Source organism: Phoenix dactylifera, chromosome 2, assembly GCF_051530095.1.
Source record: "Phoenix dactylifera cultivar Ajwa chromosome 2, Ajwa_hap1_PhDact_Kaust_v1.1, whole genome shotgun sequence".
NCBI classification, from domain to species: domain Eukaryota; kingdom Viridiplantae; phylum Streptophyta; class Magnoliopsida; order Arecales; family Arecaceae; genus Phoenix; species Phoenix dactylifera.
In genome coordinates, this window is record NC_143191.1 from 46102822 (window position 1) to 46127572 (window position 24751).

The 24751-nt window shown below is 37.1% G+C and overlaps 1 protein-coding gene across 2 annotated transcripts; it reads right to left on the reverse strand.

Annotated features, from left to right (window-relative positions):
• Nucleotides 1–877: 877 nt before the first annotated feature.
• On the reverse strand, nt 878–5490 carry LOC103699398 (protein transport protein Sec61 subunit gamma-like). Of its 2 annotated transcripts, XR_015975704.2 has the most exons (4): nt 5283–5490; nt 5023–5138; nt 1687–1741; nt 878–1203 (listed from the first exon to the last, which is right to left on the reverse strand). XR_015975704.2 is itself a non-coding variant. In XM_008781420.6 (3 exons), the coding sequence occupies exons 1-2, from the start codon at nt 5374–5376 to the stop codon at nt 5023–5025; spliced, it is 210 nt and encodes a 69-aa protein (XP_008779642.1). In that variant the 5' UTR covers nt 5377–5485; the 3' UTR covers nt 878–1203. The 2 variants fall into 2 exon arrangements, 1 of the variants encoding a protein (XP_008779642.1); XM_008781420.6 differs by lacking the exon at nt 1687–1741 and having other exon boundaries at nt 5283–5485.
• Between the last annotated feature and the right edge of the window lie 19261 nt (nt 5491–24751).

Sequence of the window (24751 nt, forward strand, 5' to 3'; positions counted from 1 at the left end):
TCCTATTTGGATGGAGAAAGAAACTTGTTCTTGCTTGAAAAACTAGGAAAAACGGCTAATGATGATTGCCGGTTTGGTTTTCGTTTTCACGCGGAAGGTCACACTAGATGCCAACGCAAGCGATCAATATCTCACCGGTTCGACTACAAACAGCATAACGTCCCTTTTACAGGTCTTGGATTCCAAAAAGCTCGCTCAGATAGCGCATGATTTTGTTAAGTGGCTTACCCGTAAACAATACCAGTCATTTTAAAGAAAAGTATGCAAGAATTACCTCCTTCCGTCTGCCGAAAAAGACCTCCAAAAAAGTTTAGAACTCGAAACAGGGTGCAACCACTCAACTCTAGCCGAAGTTTGCTGCAACCTTAAAACATTGCAATCATCGTGGAAAAAACATCAGTACATAAGCATATTTGTTACCTAATAAAAAACATTTTATTTCACGTTTGAAGAAAACATTACATTTCAATATTCAAAATCAAATCCCTCCAACAGTTCAAAAAATAATATTTTATTATCTCGATTAAGGCAGTACCAGGCAGTAAGTTTTATCGTTCTTTTCCATTATTTTTCGTCATAATGACCTTTCTGTGCTTAATATTAAGGATTTGTAGATATCACTGTTACCGGTGCCTCCTCTGATCTTCTTTTCAACAATTTCTTAAAATTCAGGTGTATCAGATTAAAGCTAAAGTGCATTATCTCATGCAAGATGCAACCACCAAGCTCTAATCATTTTTTCTTCCTGGGCTGCCTCCTTTACAGATAACCAAACATGATCAACTGGTTATATAACATTATCCACATGAATCCTCTAGCCATTTCTTTAAAGATAAGACCCGTTAGTTCTTCGAGAGAGAGCACAAGGAAATAGCCATTGATGCTGAGAAAGTATGTCATAAATCAACAATCAGCAACAGGCAGATGCCTGAGGAATTGTTAAGATTTTAACAATGCCTGCTGCCAGATTAAATTCAATGAAAATGAGTCCACCACAAAATTGTTGTATATAGCAAGCTCAATTTTTTTGTAAAAAAAAATCTAAGAAAGTTGACCACAAAACCAATCTGCTCAGCCTAAATGTCTAATACGAATAATGGATTCTTAGTATAAAAATTGTCCTTCGGAGAGTCAAAAGAGGCTGGAGGTTATATATTGGTAATGTGCCATTTCTCCTTGTCTCTTCTTCGAACAACTCATTCTCTGCAAGCAAAAGCGCACACGGCAGAGTTAGATGAACATGTATATTGTGAAGCCGTGCAGCATACCAACATGAATATGATGCAATGCAAAGATCTAAATTACAGAATGTGGATGGATAGCTGCATGACATCAGTTCAACAACTCCTTTCAAATACTACATTGCTGTGTCTCATGTAATTGAAGAAAGCATCCTTAAAATGTATGGGAACAGAAATGCAAGTTTATCAACCTTCATGAGAAAAGTAGAAAACATGTTTTACTAATTACAAAGTGAAGAAAGCAAGTGGTGATCTCATCAACCATCCAGTACATAATGCCAATAATGGATTGAAGGCCTTCTGAAGGTAATATTTTTAGCAAGTGTTAGTCATAGGTCAGGATTGACATTGGCTTGCCAGCCAACAAAAGAAATCACCCATCATGGAGCCTACGCATTGATGCTTGAAGCTGAGCTAGAGGACTCTTTGAAGTTTTTCCCCTAACCTTTTAGACTTGGAAGAGAAAGATCTGGCAAATCCTGGACCCATGCATATCCTACCTAAATCAACAAATATAAACTTCATTTAATTACATTGGACCAATCAAGTGAATAACTTTTTCCTACTTAATTCTTCAATGGCAAGTTCCCAGATGAAATCATTAGTGAGTTTCTCATAAGAGTTCATAAAGACTAAATAAACAAGATAACTATGGCATCCTCCAGAGTTCGCACAAGCTTTTTAAATGGTAGCATCCATTCAAAATTTTTTCCCCTTTCCGAAATGAAGCCTGCCCTCCCATGGTCCTGCCATGCGCACTCTTCAGTCTTACAAGCATCACCCCATAAAGCAGATTGAAGATACTTCTTGCTAAAATGATTTGCCTAACTTTCTAACAAATGTAACACTCCCGGCCCAAAATTGTCATATTCATCAGAAGCAAGAGCCAAATTTCAATTTATCAATCTCTCAGATGATCGCAAAGAAAATTTTTACATCACTTCTTTTTGTTAGTATTCACAAAGAAAGTTATCTTATAATCTCTCTACATCTGCAAAATTAGCTAGGAGCATTTGGAGGGAAAAAAAGAGAGTAAAACAGTAAGGAAGAGAAGATTAAAAGCTTGATTCCTCCTCTTAATGAGAAAAACATCTTCCTCTCCCAAGAGGCAAGCATAACCATGCCGAACATGGATAATGAGAATTGAGAGAGCTAAGAAAAATTGCTGTGAAACAGAGGGACTTATTACAGCAGGTGAAACGGAGGGACTTCCTACAAACAGTTCCTTGACAAGATGTTCTGATGAAAAATGAACAGAATTATGTAAAAGAGAATAAAGAAGGGAAGGGAGTTTTGTTGACTTGGAAAAAACATGATAGATAGACAAATACAAAGAGATCAAGGAACAAAAAGATAAATGTCAATTTGCTAGGAAACAAAGACCTAGCAAAATAGAAATTAGCATAGAATAAGTAGGAACGAGAGGAGAGAGGAGGCATTCATAAGGCTTATCAAGAGAAAGATTGTTCCCAAGAAAACTCAAAAGGAGGATTGTTCACAAGAAAAATCAGAATGAAAGCATTCTATACTCCCAATGTAAAACCTATGCATACACAACGCAATCATTAGCATCTGAATATTATACACAAAAATTGAATTATAGACTTGTTCAAGCTTTACGGCATGTACATCATCAATAGGAGATGTTGTATTTGGTAATATAAATGATGCCTCGCATGGACAAGATGCTTAAGGGCCCTCATATGGTTAACTTAGTAGCTAGAATCTTCCGGTTAAGATGTTGTACTTGCTCCAAAATCTTGCCCTTATTCCTGTACGATCAGCTTCATGCTAACAACTTTTGTTGTAATATATTTTAATGAAGTTAATTCCAGCATAGTACCAATATTAACGTTTACCATAATAAGAATCTTTATATCATGAATTTCATAGAAAAAACAACAAATTGGATTTTTTTGTATTATTTTGTAACATTTTGCATTTTTTTTTACATGAATACTTCTAAGCACTTCCACATGCTGAGTATTTTGAGAGCTCCACCTCATTGATTCCACACACGAATGTGTTCCAACACCTAGTCAAGACTCAAACCAGAAACTCCATATAAGTCCATCTTCTAGTCATTCTGCTGCAGCACAAGGATGAGTTACACTAATAAATCATTCAAGCTATTACCAGAAAGTTTCTCATGGCTACAGACATTTTTGAGTATGGTCACAACTGAAAATGCAGAATAGGCCACTTGAAAAATACACACTGAATGCAAGAATATTTTTTCTTGACCAAAAAGTAGCCTCGGTCTCCATCTATGGTGTAGCTCTAGTGTCTGTCCAAGTAATGCAAAATCCTTCCTCCAGAAGTAGCCCTCCTTAGCATTTTACGACATTCAAAAGAGGGAGGGGGAATTAAATAAATACAGGAAGTTAACTGATTTACCTTCTACCTAAGAAACAATACAAAACTGCCACAAAGTGTTTAACTTCTTGCTGTAACACTTACCATGCTTAAGAGAGAGAAAGATATTCAACAAGCCTAAAAATGCATGGCCTTATTTCTTTCCAAGAAGTGGAAGCTTGTGTATTTGCATAATTTTTAAGCAAAATTTTATCGACAAGAAGTTTGCTAATCCTAATCATTATTCAATCCCTTCTATTTTCATCATATCATGATAATTTTTTTCACAGAGAATATTACTATATAGCACCTGTGAGATCATCTGCCAGTTGCTTGTCTGAATGAAACAAGGGGATCACAGCCTTTTTTTCTGGGGTAATAGTTCCTACTATGGAATGGGAATGGGCAATCTGGCAAGTGCTCAATGGCCTTTTCCTTTCACAAATAACAATGTTTACCAAATAGCAAAATTCATCTGCACTCTGGATTCACCCAAGCTAATCTCCTAAGGGCAGGCAAGTCCTTTATTTGATAAATTATGTAACCTATGTAAGCACTGATTAACTTTCTACAATGTCCATAACTGATAGCTCCTTGTCCATAAGGAAAATGATATAACATGTGATGGGTTTGATCCGCCATTTCCAATGTAAATCAACCCTTCCATGTATTCACACAAGGTGCTGAGACAAGATATCAACTTAATCGACGACTCCTTACAGTTATTTGTATCACAAGTTGAACATGTAAAACAAATATAAACATACCAACAAGCAGTAGTCATTATTCATGTCAATGGTGTAGAAATACTATAAGCTCTGAAAAGACATCAAAAATTTGACCAGCTGCAAAAACTGTTAACTAAATCTACAGGAACCAAAGCAATAGCAATTATTTTTCATATCTAAAGGGCAATTTGGCCCGAAATTTCATGTCAATGGTGTAGAAATCCTATAAGCTTTGAGAAGACAACAAATATTTGACCAGCTGCAAAAATTGTTAATTAGATCTAGAGGAACCAAAGCAAAGGCAATTATTTTTCATATCTAAAGGGCATAAGTTTAGCACGAAATTTCATGTCAACGGTGTAGAAATCCTATAATCTCTGAACATACATCAAATATTGACGAGCTGCAAAAAATGTCCACTAAATCTACAGGAACCAAAGCAAAAGCAATTATTTTTCACATCCAAAGGGCATAAGATGATAACAAGCAAAAAGAAAGAAAATCTTGACTTTTTCAGAGAAAGATTACCGCGATTTAACAGCAAGGATCCTGACTGCAGAAAACGGACGAAAAAAATATGATCGTAATGACCAATAATTCACCAAAATCAAATTTTTCTACGAAGACTAACAATAGTTGGAAATTATTTACGGTAAAACTAAATCTTAGGGATCTCCCTCGCGTACGGATCGCATTACCTAACCGGATCCGACGATGATATTGTTGATCGGGATAAAGATCAGCTTCACGAAGAACCCCACGAATCCCATCACCACGAATCCAATCGCCGTGCGCACCGCCACCTTCGTGAATTCTACAGGCCCGATCAGTTAGAAACCCGCAAGATCCAAAGGAAAGAATCAAAAATCCGACGGAAGACAGAAATTCTAAGCGATATAACGCATCACATCGCACAGATCGATCAAATCGGAATAGGAGATCCGGAATCGGGACTTACCCTTGCGATCGGGCTTGTGGCATCTTTTGACGAGACGGGCGCTGTCCTTGGCGAACTCCCGCAAGGGATCGACGACGGAATCTAGGCCATCCATCGATCAAAAGAAAGTAGAAAGCGATCCGAATTCGAAACCCTAGGATCGAAATCAAGGGGAGAGACAAGGAAGGGGGGGGAGACGGGGCGCAGAAGACGAAAGGTCAAACAAATATGACCTCCACCCTTTTTAAGGAGGGCGGGCGTTGACAGCGGGCCCCACAACCAAGTACTTGACACGCGCTTGTATCTGACGCGGTGCGTATATCTCAAGCATCCGACGGGTACTGTATTTGATCGGTACTGGCTCGGGAGTGACGATGCGATTGTAAGGATTAACGCATGGATGGTCATATGCGGTTGCAAGATATGAAGAGAAGGCAACCCCACTGCCTACTTCTCTGAAGCAACTTGGCGACCGGCCATGCCGGGTCGTTAGAATTCTTCTTTTTGGTACAAGAGAAAGGGCAAAGCCAAACTGAAACCTTTGATGAGTTACACCACTCATATCAGCAAGCAAAATGTAAACAAACTCAGACCGATGAAACCATTCAAGGCTCTCGCAGCTACCCAATCTGCCGTCTTATTGTTTTCTCTGTAGATGCGGGTAGCCTAAAATAAAAAAGACTCTTTTTCTGCTGGATATCTTTCAAAAGGGGGTTAGTTATCTCCTCTGTTGAATAAGTTGCAAAAATCCAAGTCATAATTGTTGAAGAGTGCACACTTTATACTAGGTTGTTACTCATTAGTTGAATGATGGATGAATGTGCTTAAGAAAAGCCAAAGGTCCACCACCATGCATGAGATTTGCTTTTTCATGCAAGTCCATTTCTTTTATCCATCATTCATCAGCATGCATCTAGATTGGGCAATGGATGATCTATGCTTACAAATTGATGCGCATTCCAGTGACAATCAAAGTTAAATAAGCCCATTTTTTTCCGAATCTAGCTTGGGTTAGATGACACTTAACTAAGACTACAACTTATCTCGATAAACCTCTTATTTGTCTTGAAATTCACTAAAATCTCGAAATAACCAAAAAAAAAAAATAACATCCTTGTCATGTTATCAAGAAAGCATGTTATTCGCCATTTTAGGAGTGCAATTTTGAAATTTAAAATTATCTGCCTATTAAGAACTTTCCAAATAGATATAAGTGAAAAAGTTGGCATTGGTTAGAAAGGAAAGATTTATTATTTCTTAACTAATCAGGATTCTTTTTAACTAAAATCAATTAAAAAAGTGAAAATAGAAATAAGTGAAAAAAAAAAATCAGAATTGATTAAACTGGAAGGATTTAACATTTCTTAACTAATTAGAATTCTTCTTAATTAAAATCAATTAAAAATCCTCTCCATTTCTCTTCGTTGTTCTCAACATATGGGCTTCGTTGGCATCTGAAGTAACATCGACAAGAAGAAGGTAAAATTTTTTGATCAAATCAATGCGAATAGGATTAAATCAAATCGACATCCACTTTATTTATCTTTATCTATTGGAAAATTTATTTATTGATGGTTTCTTTAACGTATTTCCTTCTCATCAAATGAGCTGATCTCCAAAATTGAAAGCCGTGCAGGCTCGATACATGGTGAGAGCAATGGCTTTGTCAAGGTACAATTTTTAGTTTATTATTTCTTCTTTTTAGCCTTTCTTTTTTTCCAATATTTTAAATCTCAGATTTTGGAGCATTTGCTAAATAAATTCGAATGCCAAACTTTACCTTTTTGTTTAATTTTGTTTACAAACTTTTTCTTTTTGATTTCTGATTTGGAGATGGGTGTTTGCTCATATTTATTTCCAAGATTGTATTTTCCACCTTATCTTAATCAAAAAAATGATCTTTTTTGGTTGGGGTTGGTTCTTTTGCTTATATTTATTTTCAAGAGTTGAGTTTTTTCTGGTTTTCTTCTTGCACAAGAATGAAAAATAATCATTTTGGTTTTAAGGCACGGGTGATGGTTGATAGGGCATTTGCAGTTGAACAAGGGTTGCAAGACGACTCTTCACCTATTTCTCCCTTGCTATCCCTTCCTTGAACCAACTGGAATAGTATTTATTGTTACATATAATGCAACTATTTGTTTGCATAATATGTTTGTCAAGAAATATTATCACTTGTCCAATAATTAAGATTTAAAATTTAAAACCTATCTCTTTATATTTTATTTTCTTTAATATTTCTTTGTATGTATTTTTTTTACCTCCCCTGCACCATAGAGGTATTTTGCTTATTTATTAAAGGACTCTGTCTTTACCTTGTTACAAGGAATATAGGCTTCAAGTAAATGATTTAGATGTTCGATCATTATACAAAGAAAAATATATTGTTTATCATTATCTATCCGACCTAACTCACATAGAATCATTAGTATCATGCACTTTTTCTTTTTGTATGTGTGTGTGTGTGTACGTAGAAGCAGGGTTACTGCATTATATTGCAGGAAAACCATAAAAATTAGCATTACTATTTGCAAGAAGAATAAGATTTGGATCAAAGTTGGATGACCAGAACCAAGGCCTAAAGGGTGCGAAAGCACACCTTGCTAAAAAATTCTACAAGTTAATTCTCCTTGTGGCTGGTGTCACTTCGAAATCAGCTATATTAGTTCTCAGAATGCTTAATGTGGTAGAGAATATACCAGTTATCCTAAAAGTAACTGCTGCCAAGTTGCCTTCCAAATAGATTCTTTGACAGTGTAGATCCTAGAAAGTTGCTTTCATATCAAGCCATGTCTACAAGGCTGCCATTGGTTACTATTGCTAATGGAATCCAAATATTCATCTGCTAGTAGTAATGCTTGATACGTTCATGCAAAAAAAGCTAGTTTGAAGTTGTTATTTAGGTGTTTCTGATCCCGTACAGGTACCAAGATCTATCTGGTGCACAATTGAAATGAAACTAAATACATGCGCACACGAATCCTCACAATATGACCAGATTTGAAATAGTATATTTTTCATAGAATACTTGATCTTTTGTTGATTTCCAAATTTTTCAAAGATCATAGAGGAGTTTAGTCTGAGAGTTACCATTTGAGCACTAGTTTGAACACTAGTAAGAAACATGCTGGAAAAAAAAAAGTGGTCATCAACCAAGTCCATTCCATTCCGAACAATGCTGACAAATGGCATGCCCCATTTGTTGGGATTTGATGCTGGTAACAAATTCCTGTTCACTTGCTGAACCAAATTAGTTTCTATAGTTGTGACCACAACACAGAATACACTAATATATTACATTCCATCCTCCATTTGCATCAACAAAATGATCTACAGTAGGAATCTGAATCACTAGTTGGGTAACATATTCCTGCAAATTTGCCTGAGCTACGAGTGTACACCTATAGTTGTCATCCCAAGATAGAATATTATCATCATCAGCTATCGCTTTGGGTTTTGTAAGGACCATATCAGCAATATATGAAGCCAAGCATTGCCTAACCAAGGTGGCATTCAATCATCTATTTGCATCAATATAATTATCTATGCTAAGAATCTGGGATAACAGCTCCGCATTAGTGGTGAGTATTTAGCTTGGGTAAAGCAATTCAAATAGGTGAACCAGATCTTGATGCAAAGTAATCCTCCTTTGAACCACTAAAAACATATTTGTTTTTGAGTATTCTAGCTGGCATCATATCGTAAGATGTAGAACAATTCTCCCAGCCACCTTCCAGAGTACTGCCTCTGGCCATTTGGAACATCGAGCCCCTTAAGGATGAAAGTGGATCAGATAATATTCATCTGGATCTGTTTTCATATCCAAATCTATTCGAATATATATAGAAATTTAAGCATTCTACTAATATCCATATCCATATACATATTAACTATTCGATTCAAATTGGAATATCCGATTCCATTTATAATCCTATTCATTTTTATATGGCACTTTGAACTTTTTAAAAAAATAAATAACCACATTAATATGCTATTAACTTAATTTATCATTTATATAGTAATATCTTTGATAATGTGGTCATAATTTTAATTATCCGATTTATATCCGTATTTTAAGTATTCAATTTGTATCTATATCCATTTAAAATAAATATGGATAAGAATTTTTGCATCCGATTGACATCCATATCTATATTTGTATTCGACAAATAAAATAAATATGGATATGGATATGCTAGTATTTGATCCGATTAGCCCTACCCGCAAGTGCTTTAGGTTGGCATTGGCAAACCACCTCCCATGCAACCATACTTAGTTTGGAAACACTTGAAGCATGTCTCCATGGAAGGTCAATTTGGGGGAGTACTGTGCGGTATCCAGACAGCAAGTCAACCTAGCAAAGTCAGCTATCTGCTTCAGCCCATAGATCCATCCAGATGTGAGGATGACTATTACCGACATCCTGTGGATCGAAGAGCAGGAGGGGACCTTGAGATACTTGGGGGTCCCGATTTCAGGTAGGCGGCTATGTAGGGCGGATTGCATTCTTATGGAGCAGGGCATTGGGAGCAGATTGGAGAGCTGGTAGGTGGGTACCCTATCGATGATGAGCAAAGTCATTCTAGTGAGGTAAGTCTTGAGCTCGATCCTTGTTTATCTGCTATCACATTCCTTGGTGCCTATTGCAGCATTACAGTGTATAGAGTGGCAGTTTAGGAGCTTCCTCTAGGGGCGGTATGGAGGCAGAGGTGGTGTGCATCTTCTGGCGTAGGACTCCATTAGTCAACCGACCAACAGTAGAGGAGTGGGAGTTCATGCCTTGATCGAGCGACGGGAGATCCTCACGACCAGGCTGGCAGCCAGGTTCATTCTTAAGTCGAAAAGCCTCAGGGTGCTCTGATGAGGGCCAAGTACGGGGATTTGGCCGATCTGATAGTCTTTCGTACATGCAACCGCAGTTTCTTTATCTGGAGAGAGATTTGTGCCCGCGCCCCAGCGGTCCTACTAGAGATCAGATGGGAGATTGGAGACGAGCATGCCATCCGAGTCTTGGAGGATAGATGGTTATCAGGGGTGCCACTGAGCAGTTGGTCGTCCATGATTGACGTGGGACAGTTGGAGGGAGGTAGAGTCTATGATCTATTTGCTCCAAGCAGGCAATCATGGGATGAGGACCTCGTATGACCCGTATCCACCCATGTGTTGCCATGTTTATCTAGAAGGTGGCATGGGGCTACTTGCCTACCAGAGGTGTGCTAGCTTGGCATGGGATGAGCATCTCTCCGGACTGCATTGACTACTGAGGGCGGAGGAATCTATTTTTTATGCCCTCATTGGGTGCCCGAGAGCCGCACGGATCTGAGGGTACGCCTCGAGTCTCTATGGTCCTCGACAGAGATGGGTGTCTACCGAGGATTTTCTACATTTCTTGGACACCTCGCGAAGCCCTAATTAGGGAGTATCAGGCATCAGGGTTGTCTATCTAGCCTATTATTACTGGTTAGATAGGAATGCTCGGATCTTCGAGGACAGCAGAGCGCTCTCGAGTCAGGTGGCGGAGAGGGCTCTTCTTCATGCAGCTGAGGTCATCCGCACTACTACATCATCATTCCTTAGGATGGTCGGAAAAATTTGGGGCCCCTTTTTTGCTCGTGCAGTGCCCAGGATCGTGCTGGTCTCATGGAAGCCCCCACCCCCTGGTTTCCTCAATGTGAACTTTGACGGGAGTATTGGTGAGGGAGGGAGCACTGGAGGCACTAGATTTGTCATTCGAGACCACATTGCCAGACTAGTAGCGGCTGGGGGTCGGTGAATCTTTGACACGTCCACGGTATGTGCTGAGTTTTGAGCTACATGAAAGGGGGTCACCTGTGCGAGGCATATGGTGGGGGCGGATCACATTCTCCTTGATGGCGACTCGGCCACCGTTATCAATTGGATCTAGAGTCGGGGACGGGGTGCTGGCTCTAGTCCACTTCTCCACGATATTTGCAGGCTTTTAGACGAAGTGCTCTATTGAGGACATCACACGACTATAGGGAGGCAAACAACGCTGCCGATTGGCTATGCGGCCCATCACTCTGGGAGCTTCTTTTGGGTGGACCACATGTCGGTCCCTACTTCACTATATGCTCTTCTCCTTTCTGATTCTATTGGTTGCATTCACACCCGTCGGGTGTGATCCGCCATTGTACCAAAAAAAAAAAGGCTCATCACTTTTAAACTTGAGTTCTTGATGACTGCAACTAGTTGTGGGACGAATTACAGACCGTCCAAGTTTGCCATGCACCCTAGAAACTCATGGTTTTACAAGATGACCATAATAACAACTTCAGGGCGCCTTCATTACATTATAATGCATATGATTGCCAAATATCATTACAGCCAAAAAAAAAACATGCGCTATGCTTGTTACAGCAACTTTATATGGCAGCCAAAACGGGCATTCTTTGATCTTTCACCGTCAATTGGTCCATCTGTTACTGTAAACTCAAATCTATAGTCTTTAGAGATAAATGATGAAGAAATAAATATGCGGATACGCCCTTAAAAATAGCAATAAAATAATATTAAAAAATGGTTTTGTTGAACCTTCAAGCAAATAATAGTCCACTAAATTGCCATAATGGCTAATTATGGTTTCAAACGATTGTCATGCATATACCTAAAATGGCATTCATTAAACCAGAATCATAATGGCATTCATTAAACCAGAATCATAATTTACTATATTGAAAATATATATACATTAAGGAAAACTATGAGCATCCTTGCGAGGATGTATTTAGTCCCAAATTTGGTTATATGCTAGGAAGACTCTGGGTACTTATACAAGACTAAGTAATGCATGTTTTTTTTTGTTAGCCTTTTTCGCATTCTAGGTCATTACAAATGGTATTAGATCGAACTCGGCTCATATCCCATGTGGACTAGGGAATAGTATAGTATGAGTTCTTTTAGGCTAACCATGGACCGATCGTGCTATTTATAATTGAATTTGATTGGATTTGAATTTTTAGCTTAACAAGAATGCCCAAGGTTTATATGAGGGGAGTATGCAAGGATTCATATGGGCGTATATTTAACTCCATATAAATTATGGTCTGAAAAGATCTTGAGTACTTATACAGGGCTAAACAATTCTAGGTTATTACAAAAATATTCATGCGTAATTGTCATGTTATTATAAGCGTCAAACATGGGCCGTGTAGAGTTTTGCGGGCCAGGCTAAGGTGAGGCCGACGAACAAGGTCTGCCAAGATTTATAAGAAAGGCCCAGAGCAAGGCCGCCTGCTAATACCCTTACTAATCTTATCGGTGGTGTTTGGATTTTAAAACGCGTTGCGTTTTAAAACGCGTGGAAACAGCAGTGGCTTAACAGGAGTCCGAAAAACACGCGGAAACGGGAGTGGTTTAACAAGACTTTGGAAAAGAATCGGGATAAAGGAATCTCAGATACTCCTTAAACCGTCTCTATTTCATCAATCATGGACTGGACTAAAGTTTCATGTTGAATAAAAATTAATCGGTATATTAGTTGTTCGAACATCCGAAAAAAACCCAATCTATCAAATGAAGATGCATCGTGAATCAATTAGGGGACATTTGGTATGGGTGATCATCCCAAGATCAAAAACGATGTGGCTGAAGATAATAAAATCATCGTATTTGGTTGCACCATAGTGATCCTACATGACAGTAATTCTAAATCACCCCTAGACCCACTGATGGAATATCAGTCTTTGAGGTTAGGAATCCAAGATCATTCTAATATCATATACCTATATATGATTTTATAATATACCATTCACTACACTCCACCATAGTCGATTCTGGCACAAGCTCACTGACTTGTGACATGAGATGTATATTCAGAACTGATTTTTTTTTCTCAGCTCCTCTCTCGTGGTCGCAGAAGAGCTGGAATTAAAGTTCTACAGCCTCTCCTTCAATCAGTTGTCTTCTCAAAAAGGTCCAATTCTTTTCTCCGGCCTGGACGGCATACCTGTTCATCCGCACGAGTGTTCCTGGTTCGGAAGATTAGCCTTTCTTTTGAGCAGTTCTTGGCGTGCCTGTTTAGTCTGAAAGAATTGTCTTCTGATTGTCCCTCTGTTTGCTGTTACCTTCTCTCCGTGTTGAGTGAAACAAGACCTGAGCGTATAGTCAAGTTGATGTGCTTCTGGTTCACCATTTGTAATTTTTTGATCTTCTTTTCCTCATAAACAAAAGCTGGGTGGTATTTCACCCCCCTTTTCCCTCAGAAAAGTATAATGCAGCAGCTTAGATCTTGAAATAGGAGAGCAACACTTCCCACAACAATTGCGAGATTGCTTTCCATGGATCTTTTCGCATGTGTTTACTTATAAATCATCCAATTTACAGTAAGAAAAGAAAGAAAAAAGAGAGAAAAAAATAAAAAAGAAAAAACTAACCCAGCTTGATGAATCAAACCCATTGTATAAATTGATTGAACGCAATGAATCCAATCTATATAACATCCAGGAGTAGACCACTACGTCCCTTGTGAATTCTTTTCCATCCAGATATTGAGTTTTCCTCATGGAAGAATCAACTGACCAGTAAATTGACTCACATTTCCTGGTTGCTCAACCCATCATTGCACTCCACGTATGGCATGATTTCGAGGAAGCTATGATGCCTGCGGACATCATTCAGGATAACGGTATATTTTGATTTAAATCAATAAGCGCATTCAGGTCTCATGTTAATAGAGTGAGAAATAGCGAGTAGATCAAGACCAACCGCAAACCAAAATTAAAGTAGGTAGTTTGTCACAAAACTCCATAAATCGGTGATCATAAGAATAGACTTGCAGGTTAAAATATTTAGGATCTCCTCGAGACCGAACATGGACAGGAAGGATCTGTGTTCCAAGATACAGCATGGGGCTTATCCAGTTACAACCGTCGCACTAATTATGAATGCTTTGTAGGGTTTTAGCATATTATAATGCGCAGCGGAAGCTAGGGATTTTCATAATTTCTTAAAAAGTTCCTATGCATGAAACCCTTTTAAGCCTAGATCACCTTAATGATTATAATCAAATGATATAAAATAAATGCAGAATTAGTAGAATACCTCAAACGCTAATCCAAAGTGTACAATCTCCACGAGGCGTCCAAGTGTCCGCCCTCCAATGGTGATCCACACGAAAACTTGATAAAGACTTTAGCTCCAAAGACTTTTGATCCTTAATGCAGAATTCTTCTAAAGAACTCTAATGGCTTGCTTTCCTTCCTTTCTATTTTCCTTTAGCCTTCTAAAATCACTTCTAATCCTTTTGTCCTAAAGAAGACCACCTTGTCTTGGCTTAGGACACACTAGAAGCAATGCTAGAAAGAAAGAAACTAATGTAAGAAAGAAAGAAGAGAGGAGTGGGGTGGAATTGGAATGATGAAACCCATGGAGTGCTAACCTATTTATAATAGGTGTAGGGATGCATCTCCAAGGGATGCATCCCATCCACACATCCTCTCATGAAAGGGCATCATCTAAAGGGCCATATCAAATAAGAGGAGGTGCAGATCAAGTGAGGAGGTGTATCAAATGATATGTCCTTTCATGTGGTGCCATATTTTGACCAAGTCAACATCATATGCTAATCACATGTCCATTATGCCTCACCTCTTGATCTTTCATGATGATGATCCAAGGGCTCCAATGCAAGGCGCCATTCACTTGACCCATTATGTCTTCATCCAATGGTGGGATTAAGATCCAATGGTCAATTATGGTAGCCATCCTCTAACCCAATCCAATTGGGTTAAACCAACTCTCCATTATGTCTTCATCCAACGGTAGATCAAGATCTAACGGTCTAGATTGAATGATTTATTAAATCTAATCCAATTAGACTCAAACTAAGCCAATTAGGTGCCAACTCTTGGCTAACCCATATTAGAATATGATCTAATCAAATTAGATCAATTAAGAATCAGATTCGAATCCAATTCGAATCAGGAGCTAAGGTTTGCAACACCTGCTAGGATGTTTATCTTGCAAACATGATCTAATCCAATTAGACCCTTGATAAGTTTTCTTGTGTGTGACCCATTGGGTTCCATACTTAGCCAGCAATAGGTGTGAGTGCGAGTTGACCCAACTTGATTAGAACTCTTCTAATCGATTTAAGTCCAAACTACGCGAACCCGAACTTAACAATTAGAATCCTTTCTAATTGGTGATCGAATTAAACTCTTTAATTTGATCAAACCTATAAAACAAGATTGACGTCTAGCAACGTGTCATGTCTATCCGGAAAATATAAAATTTGGTAGAAATACCAAAAATACCCTTCAGTGGCAAGTTACCATGCAATTCAACCCTTTAATCAAACTGCATCCCAAATATGTATATGAGTATGAATATATGTCAAACTCAATTTCATATTCATATTTTTCTCAATCTTTTAATGATAATTCAAATAATGAAACATTAGAAACTCTTTCTAATTTTCATTCTGCTTTGATCAAAGGCTTCCTGAATTATCATATGTTAGAATAAATAGGATGCTATCTTCTCTTACTAGAAGTGATTAATTCCTTGTTGACCTACTCATAATCTTCGTACACAATTCACCATATCCAGAAGACCTCGTACATAACTTATTGTCATGAATGAGTGTAAACCAAAATATGGGTTCATGTGCACAAGAAACCATGGTGATCTCAGGTCATAGGATCAGTTACACAACTCCCACTAAGAGAATCATCTTTTGACATGTAAGTAAGACTTCATAAGATTTCTCTTTGTAGGTCAATTCAGTGAACTCATTCCTCTAATGAGCACCCACATCTTTGTATTAGTGTCTCCACACAAATGATTGTGAGATCAATCATCCTCTGCATCGAGCATACATAAGACATGCCAGTCTTTCCGGTAATCATTGATCCCCGACTCAATGTACCAATGACTGGAAATATTTAAGATTAGGATTTTAGGATTTTAAGTCTCACTAGTATGATCTCATCATAGTCTTAAAACCATTGCCCTAATCTAAGGAGTTTATCATAAATATAATCAACAGCATATGATAAAACATAACGCCTTTATTCATATTTAAATGTCATGTACGTGATTTGGACAAATCAAAAGAAAAAACCTTTCGCAATACATATTGCGATTGGCTTGTAGGGCATCTACTCTTTCAATCTCCCACTTGCACTAAAGCCAATCGCTCTTATATTTTATCCCCATACAATCGAGGTGGCGATCGAACTGCTGTTGTGGTAGAGCTTTAGTGAACGGGTCTGCTAAGTTGTTCTTTGTGTCTACTCGTTCAATGACTATGTCTTGTCTCTCGACGATCTCTCGAACGAGGAGGAAGCGTCTTAGAATGTGCTTGGATTTGTGATGAGATCTTGGTTCCTTTGCTTGAGCAACAGCTCCAGTGTTGTCACAATAAACTGAAACTGGTCCAGTAATCTCAGGAACTACTCCCAACTCAGCGATGAACTTCTTCATCCAGACAGCTTTCTTAGCGGCTTCACTTACAGCGATGTATTCTGCCTCAGTAGTTGAGTCAGCTACAGTTTGCTGCTTGGAACTCTTCCAGTTCACTGCACCACCATTTAGGGTAAAGACATATCCGGAAGTGGACTTGCTATCATCTGGATCTGATTGAAAATTAGAATCAGAAAATCCTTCTAGTTTTAACTCAGATCCTCCATAAACTAGAAAAATATCTTTAGTCCTTCTTAAGTACTTAAGAATATTTTTCACAGCTATCCAATGATTTTCTCCTGGATCAGCCTGGAATCTGCTTGTTATGCCTAAGGCATAAGCAACATCAGGCCTAGTACATAGCATAGCATACATAATTGATCCTACTGCCGAAGCATAGGGAATAGAATTCATTCTATTCCTCTCTTCAGATGTCTTAGGAGACATCTTCTTAGAGAGACGTATGCCATGACTCATAGGTAAGTAACCTCTTTTACTTCCTTCCATGCTGAATCTTTTCAGCACACGATCTATGTACTTAGACTGAGACAAGTCTAGCATCCTTTTAGATCTATCCCTATAGATCTTTATACCAAGTATATAGGATGCTTCTCCCAAGTCTTTCATGGAAAAGCTTTTTGATAGCCAAGTCTTGACCGATTGTAACATTGGAATATCATTTCCAATGATTAGTATGTCATCTACATACAATATTAAGAAGACAACGACAGTCCCACTAGTCTTCTTGTATACACATGGTTCATCCACATTTTTGATAAAACCAAACTCTTTGACTGTTGTATCAAAACGGATGTTCCAACTCCTCGATGCTTGCTTTAATCCATAAATGGATCTCTTAAGCTTGCATACTTGATTTGCTCTCCCACTTGAGACAAATCCTTCTGGCTGTGTCATGTAAACCTCTTCCTCAAGATAACCATTAAGGAAGGCGGTTTTGACATCCATCTGCCAAATTTCATAATCATAGTATGCAGCTATTGCAAGCAAAATCCGAATAGATTTAAGCATGGCAACTGGTGAAAAAGTTTCATCATAGTCAATTTCTTGCTTTTGCCTGAAACCTTTTGCCACCAATCTAGCCTTGTAGGTTTCTACTTGGCCATCTGCTCCAATCTTCTTCTTATAGACCCATTTGCAACCTATAGGGTTTACACCTTCTGGTGCATCAACCAAAGTCCATACTTGGTTGGTATACATAGAGTCTATTTCGGATTTCATAGCTTCTAACCATTTGTTAGAGTCATTACTCATGATAGCTTCCGAATAGGTCAGAGGATCATCATTTTCGACGATGTGGGCTTCATCATTCTCAATGATAAATCCATACCTCTTAGGTGCATTTCGCACTCTATCTGACCTTTGGAGAGGAGATGTGTGTTGTGGTTGTACTTCATCAATGGGTACATCTGGTTGAAGAATTTCTTGTGTTTCTATTTGTAGGTCTTGAACTTCATTAAGTTCAATTCTTCTTTCACTGCCCTTTTCTAAGATAAATTCTTTTTCTAAGAAAGTGGCATGCCTACTAACAAATACCTTTTGTTCAGTAGGGTGATAGAAGAGATATCCAATACTTTCTTTGGAATAACCTATAAATGTACATTTATCTGATCTAGCACTTAGCTTATGTCCAAAATTTCTTTTGACATATGCTTGGCAGCCCCATATTTTAAAATATTTAAGATTGGGCTTTCTACCTCTCCATATCTCATATGGAGTACTAGATACAGATTTTGAAGGTATCCTGTTTAGCACATATGTAGCAGTTTCTAAGGCATAACCCCAGAAGGAAATAGGAAGATCTGTAAAGCACATCATGGACCTTACCATATCTAATAGAGTACGATTCCTCCGTTCAGCTACACCATTTAGTTGTGGCGTATACGGAGGTGTCCATTCAGAGAGAATACCCTTTTCTTTAAGATGATTTAAAAATTCACTAGAAAGGTATTCACCTCCTCGATCAGATCGAAGGATTTTAATACACTTTCCGGTTTGTTTTTCAACCATACTTTGATACTCTTTAAACTTATCAAAGGCTTCGGATTTATGTTTCATAAGATACACAAATCCGAACCTTGATAAATCATCAGTGAATGTGATGAAGTAAGAGTATCCACCTCTAGCTGGAGTTGTCATAGGACCACATACATCTGTATGTATAAGTCCTAATAACTCACTTGCCCTTTCTCTATGTCCAGTGAATGGAGACTTGGTCATTTTTCCCATAAGACAAGATTCACAAGTTCCTAATGATTCATAATCATAAGGATCAAAGAACTCTTCTTTGTATAACTTGTTGATTCTTGATTCACTTATGTGACCAAGTCGGCAATGCCAAAGGAGGGTATTATTCACTTCCTCTCTCTTTCTTTTATTGTTTTTATTAATATGAAAGACATTGTCATTAAGTAATAAAACTAGAAGACCATTTTCCATAATGCCATTGCAAAGATGCTTATTAGAAAAATAAATAGAGCAACCATTGCCCTTTCCATTAATTTCAAAACCTTTCTTTAACAACAAAGGAATGGAAATTACATTTCTAATAATTTTGGGCATATAATAACAATCTTCTAATTGTAGGAGCTTTTCCGAAGGCAATTCCAAGTTGTAGGTTCCAACAGCTTCAGCCTGGATGGACTCTCCTCCAGCGCCATATAGCTCGAAGTCATTTTTCTTCAAAATTTTAATTTTCTGTAGTCCATGCAAAGATTTGCAAATGTGAAAACCACAGCCGGTATCCAATACCCATAAATTTGAATTTGAAGAACTTAATGACAAGTTGGCATGTAACATAAACATACCTTTTGATGCAACTCTTGCATCGGTCTTCATACTTGCAAGAAAACTCTTGCAATTCCTTTTCCAGTGGCCAGCTTTGCCGCAATAAAAATAGGTACTTGATCCGGAGTTTTTCTTTCCTTTTTTCTTTTTGATGCTACTCTTGGGGTTCAATCGTTTCTTAGAACCCTTATTTTTCGATTTCCTCATAGAGGTGCTATTTATAAGAAGGAGTGGACCTTTATCCTTCTTAATATGCCCTTCAGCTGTTTTGAGCATATTTAACAGCTCGGGCAGAGAGGTGTTCAGCTTGTTCATGTGAAAGTTCACAACAAACTGAGAGAATGAATCAGGCAGTGATTGTAGGATCAAATCCTGACTGAGCTTACTATCCATAGCAAAACCTAATTGACTTAATCTGGTGATCAAGTCTATAACTATAAGAACATGGTTTTGCACTGGAGTTCCTTCATTCATTCTAGCATGGAACAACTGCTTAGATATCTCATACCTAGCAGTCCTGCTTTGTTCTCCATACAACTCTTTTAAATTGAGAAGTATGGATTGAGTGTCCATGCCTTCATGTTGCCTCTGTAATTCATTGCTCATAGAGGCAAGTATGATACATTTGACAGTCACACTGTCATTTTTCCACATCTTATGTGTGGCAACCTCCTCTTCTGTAGCATCATCCCCTAGATCTCCAAGATCAGGGGTTTCAAGTATATAGAAAATTTTCTCCTGAGTGAGTACTATCTTTAAATTCCTCAACCAGTCCACATAGTTTGGTCCGGTCAACTTGTTGGCATCTAAGATGCCTCTTAGTGAAAGTGAAGAAGCCATTTAATAATTCTATATATGCAAGAACAAAACTAATATAAGCAGACCAATCATGATGACATGTTTGCAACTAGATAAGGACTTTAATCTAATTTGTCTCCTACTATTTTTATCGAATATCATAGCCCTCTCCTATGATAAACATGAAAATATAATTTTTCTTAGTAGGGTTGAGATCCTAATTCATCATAAAAAGCCTTGTGTTTACACAACAAACTCTTATGAGTTCAAAGGTAGAAAACTCTTTCCAATTGCATCTCATGCAATTCTCAACTTTATCTTGTCCTCTTAAAATACTATTGCCTTGTGTTAGCACAACAAACAATAATATTTTAGTTAAGTCAAACCCTTCATTTCCATATAGTCATATTCGAATAATATTGCCCTTGTGGTTGCACAACAAGGCAATATATTAAAATATGCCATAAGCATCTTAATGCACCAAGACAGTATAATATCAGTCCCCATTGCAAGTCTTGTGTTAGCACAACAAACTAGCATGGATCTTGACATAATAATATCGAGGCATGAAGGAAGGCTATCAATAGTGTTATATCAATATTAAGCTTATCCATAATAGGCAATCAAACAATTGGCCAGGTAAGCAGGTGGGAGGCTCCCCTTACTCAGAGAGTAAGGTCCTAATTAAGTAACCACCTTTAGTGCTTTCCTTAGACACCAATTAGATTAATTGTTCTAGAATGGGTTAGCTCAAAGTTTTTCAACACTATGACTTAATATAATTTTTATTGAGGGCTTACTAGTCTCTAGCACATTCTTTAATTGTAACATATATTTAACATGTCTAAAATAAACTATTATGCATCATGGCTATCTCATAGCATGAATAAATCATAAGCAATTAATTAATATGCTTCAACATATTTTCATATGGAAAATTTCATATCATGATATTTTATTACATAACATATCATATATGAATCATATATTTCAGCATTTCATTAAGCATATGACATTACTATCTCATAGTAAATTAATAATCATACATCATGCATTATTATTTGATTCAACCAATTAAGGATGGCTCTGATACCACTGTAGGGTTTTAGCATGTTATAATGCGCAGCGGAAGCTAGGGATTTTCATAATTTCTTAATAAAGTTCCTATGCATGAAACCCTTTTAAGCCTAGATCACCTTAATGATTATAATCAAATGATATAAAATAAATGTAGAATTAGTAGAATACCTCAAACGCTAATCCAAAGTATACAATCTCCACGAGGCGTCCAAGTGTCCGCCCTCCAATGGTGATCCACACGAAAACTTGATCAAGACTTTAGCTCCAAAGACTTTTGATCCTTAATGCAGAATTCTTCTAAAGAACTCTAATGGCTTGCTTTCCTTCCTTTCTATTTTCCTTTAGCCTTCTAAAATCACTTCTAATCCTTTTGTTCTAAAGAAGACCACCTTGTCTTGGCTTAGGACACACTAGAAGCAATGCTAGAAAGAAAGAAACTAATGTAAGAAAGAAAGAAGAGAGGAGTGGGGTGGAATTGGAATGATGAAACCCATGGAGTGCTAACCTATTTATAATAGGTGTAGGGATGCATCTCCAAGGGATGCATCCCATGCACATATCCTCTCATGAAAGGGCATCATCTAAAGGGCCATATCAAATAAGAGGAGGTGCAGATCAAGTGAGGAGGTGTATCAAATGATATGTCCTTTCATGTGGTGCCATATTTTGACCAAGTCAACATCATATGCTAATCACATGTCCATTATGCCTCACCTCTTGATCTTTCATGATGATGATCCAAGGGCTCCAATGCAAAGTGCCATTCACTTGACCCATTATGTCTTCATCCAATGGTGGGATTAAGATCCAATGGTCAATTATGGTAGCCATCCTCTAACCCAATCCAATTGGGTTAAACCAACTCTCCATTATGTCTTCATCCAACGGTAGATCAAGATCTAACGGTCTAGATTGAATGATTTATTAAATCTAATCCAATTAGACTCAAACTAAGCCAATTAGGTGCCAACTCTTGGCTAACCCATATTAGAATATGATCTAATCAAATTAGATCAATTAAGAATCATATTCGAATCCAATTCGAATCAGATTCGAATCCAATTCGAATCAGGAGCTAAGGTTTGCAACACCTGCTAGGATGTTTATCTTGCAAACATGATCTAATCCAATTAGACCCTTGATAAGTTTCCTTGTGTGTGACCCATTGGGTTCCATACTTAGCCAGCAATAGGTGTGAGTGCGAGTTGACCCAACTTGATTAGAACTCTTCTAATCGATTTAAGTCCAAACTGCGCGAACCCGAACTTAACAATTAGAATCCTTTCTAATTGGTGATCGAATTAAACTCTTTAATTTGATCAAACCTATAAAACAAGATTGACGTCTAGCAACGTGTCATGTCTATCCGGAAAATATGAAATTTGGTAGAAATACCAAAAATACCCTTCAGTGGCAAGTTACCATGCAATTCAACCCTTTAATCAAACTGCATCCCAAATATGTATATGAGTATGAATATATGTCAAACTCAATTTCATATTCATATTTTTCTCAATCTTTTAATGATAATTCAAATAATGAAACATTAGAAACTCTTTCTAATTTTCATTCTGCTTTGATCAAAGGCTTCCTGAATTATCATATGTTAGAATAAATAGGATGCTATCTTCTCTTACTAGAAGTGATTAATTCCTTGTTGACCTACTCATAATCTTCGTACACAATTCACCATATCCAGAAGACCTCGTACATAACTTATTGTCATGAATGAGTGTAAACCAAAATATGGGTTCATGTGCACAAGATACCATGGTGATCTCAGGTCATAGGATCAGTTGCACAACTCCCACTAAGAGAATCATCTTTTGACATGTAAGTAAGACTTCATAAGATTTCTCTTTGTAGGTCAATTCAGTGAACTCATTCCTCTAATGAGCACCCACATCTTTGTATTAGTGTCTCCACACAAATGATTGTGAGATCAATCATCCACTGCATCGAGCATACATAAGACATGCCAGTCTTTCCGGTAATCATTGATCCCCGACTCAATGTACCAATGACTGGAAATATTTAAGATTAGGATTTTAGGATTTTAAGTCTCACTAGTATGATCTCATCATAGTCTTAAAACCATTGCCCTAATCTAAGGAGTTTATCATAAATATAATCAACAGCATATGATAAAACATAACGCCTTTATTCATATTTAAATGTCATGTACATGATTTGGACAAATCAAAAGAAAAAACCTTTCGCAATACATATTGCGATTGGCTTGTAGGGCATCTACTCTTTCATGGTTCTGTATTGGAAAACCAGACCTCTCCAGTTTAGGGCCTATATTCATTAGTAACCATGAATAGCTTTGGAATCGAACGATCTGAATCTCATAAGAAGAAAAGGCAAAAAAAAAAAACAAAAGCTATAATTTTGCTGGCCGTACTGGTCCAATCTATGAATCTAATAAAATTTTCAGCCTAATCATACGCTTAAAAGCTGTCCAAGTAGTATTAGCTTTAGAACGAAAATACGATCTGAATTACCAGACCAAAAAGCTCATGGAATAATCAGTGGATGAATCTAAAGGCATGAGATACAAGACAAAAAGATATTTAAAAGTGGCAATTGATGTGAATAGAAAGATTTTAAATATTATCCCACATGTCTAATATAATACATACACGCGCGCATGCATATAATAAAATTAAGGCTTTATTTGTGTCGAGCTCGCCATTCGCCACGTGAACACTCATATTAATAACATTATCAATATAGCTCTTTATTTTAGATAATAAATAGAACTCTTGTTTAATACAATTCAAAATATATATAATATAATATAATTAATATATTAGAAGCTTATTAGCTTATTAAACTGTTATAGAAAATATAACTTGGATCATGATCTTATTATTTTATTATAATATATTATTTTATAGTATTGAAATATATACTAATAGAATTTTGTATAGTGATAGTATATCATAATATTAATATCAAAAATTTATTTTGAAAAATAATAAGACTCTTATATTTATTATATATTATTCTATTTCTACTATCTATTGTATTATATATATTCTATATTATATTTCAAAGTATAGTTGGAAAAAAGGAGAAAAATTGTACCCCAGGTATTGCGTAGGTTATATGCTAGTATATATCTAAAATGGAGGCTCATTATTTTTAGAGCTCTTTATGTGCCATGTGGATGTTAGTATTAATAATGCTACTACAGATATGCTTGACCATCATTAAAATTTATTACTTAATGTATAATAAATATTAATGATAGTGGTTTTAATATACTCGGTCATTATTTAAAGCTTATTTCTTATTCTAGAATAGAAATTTTATTATTGAAATCTTATATTTATTATAGTCTATTAAAATATTATATCGCAATTTAAGAAGAGTTG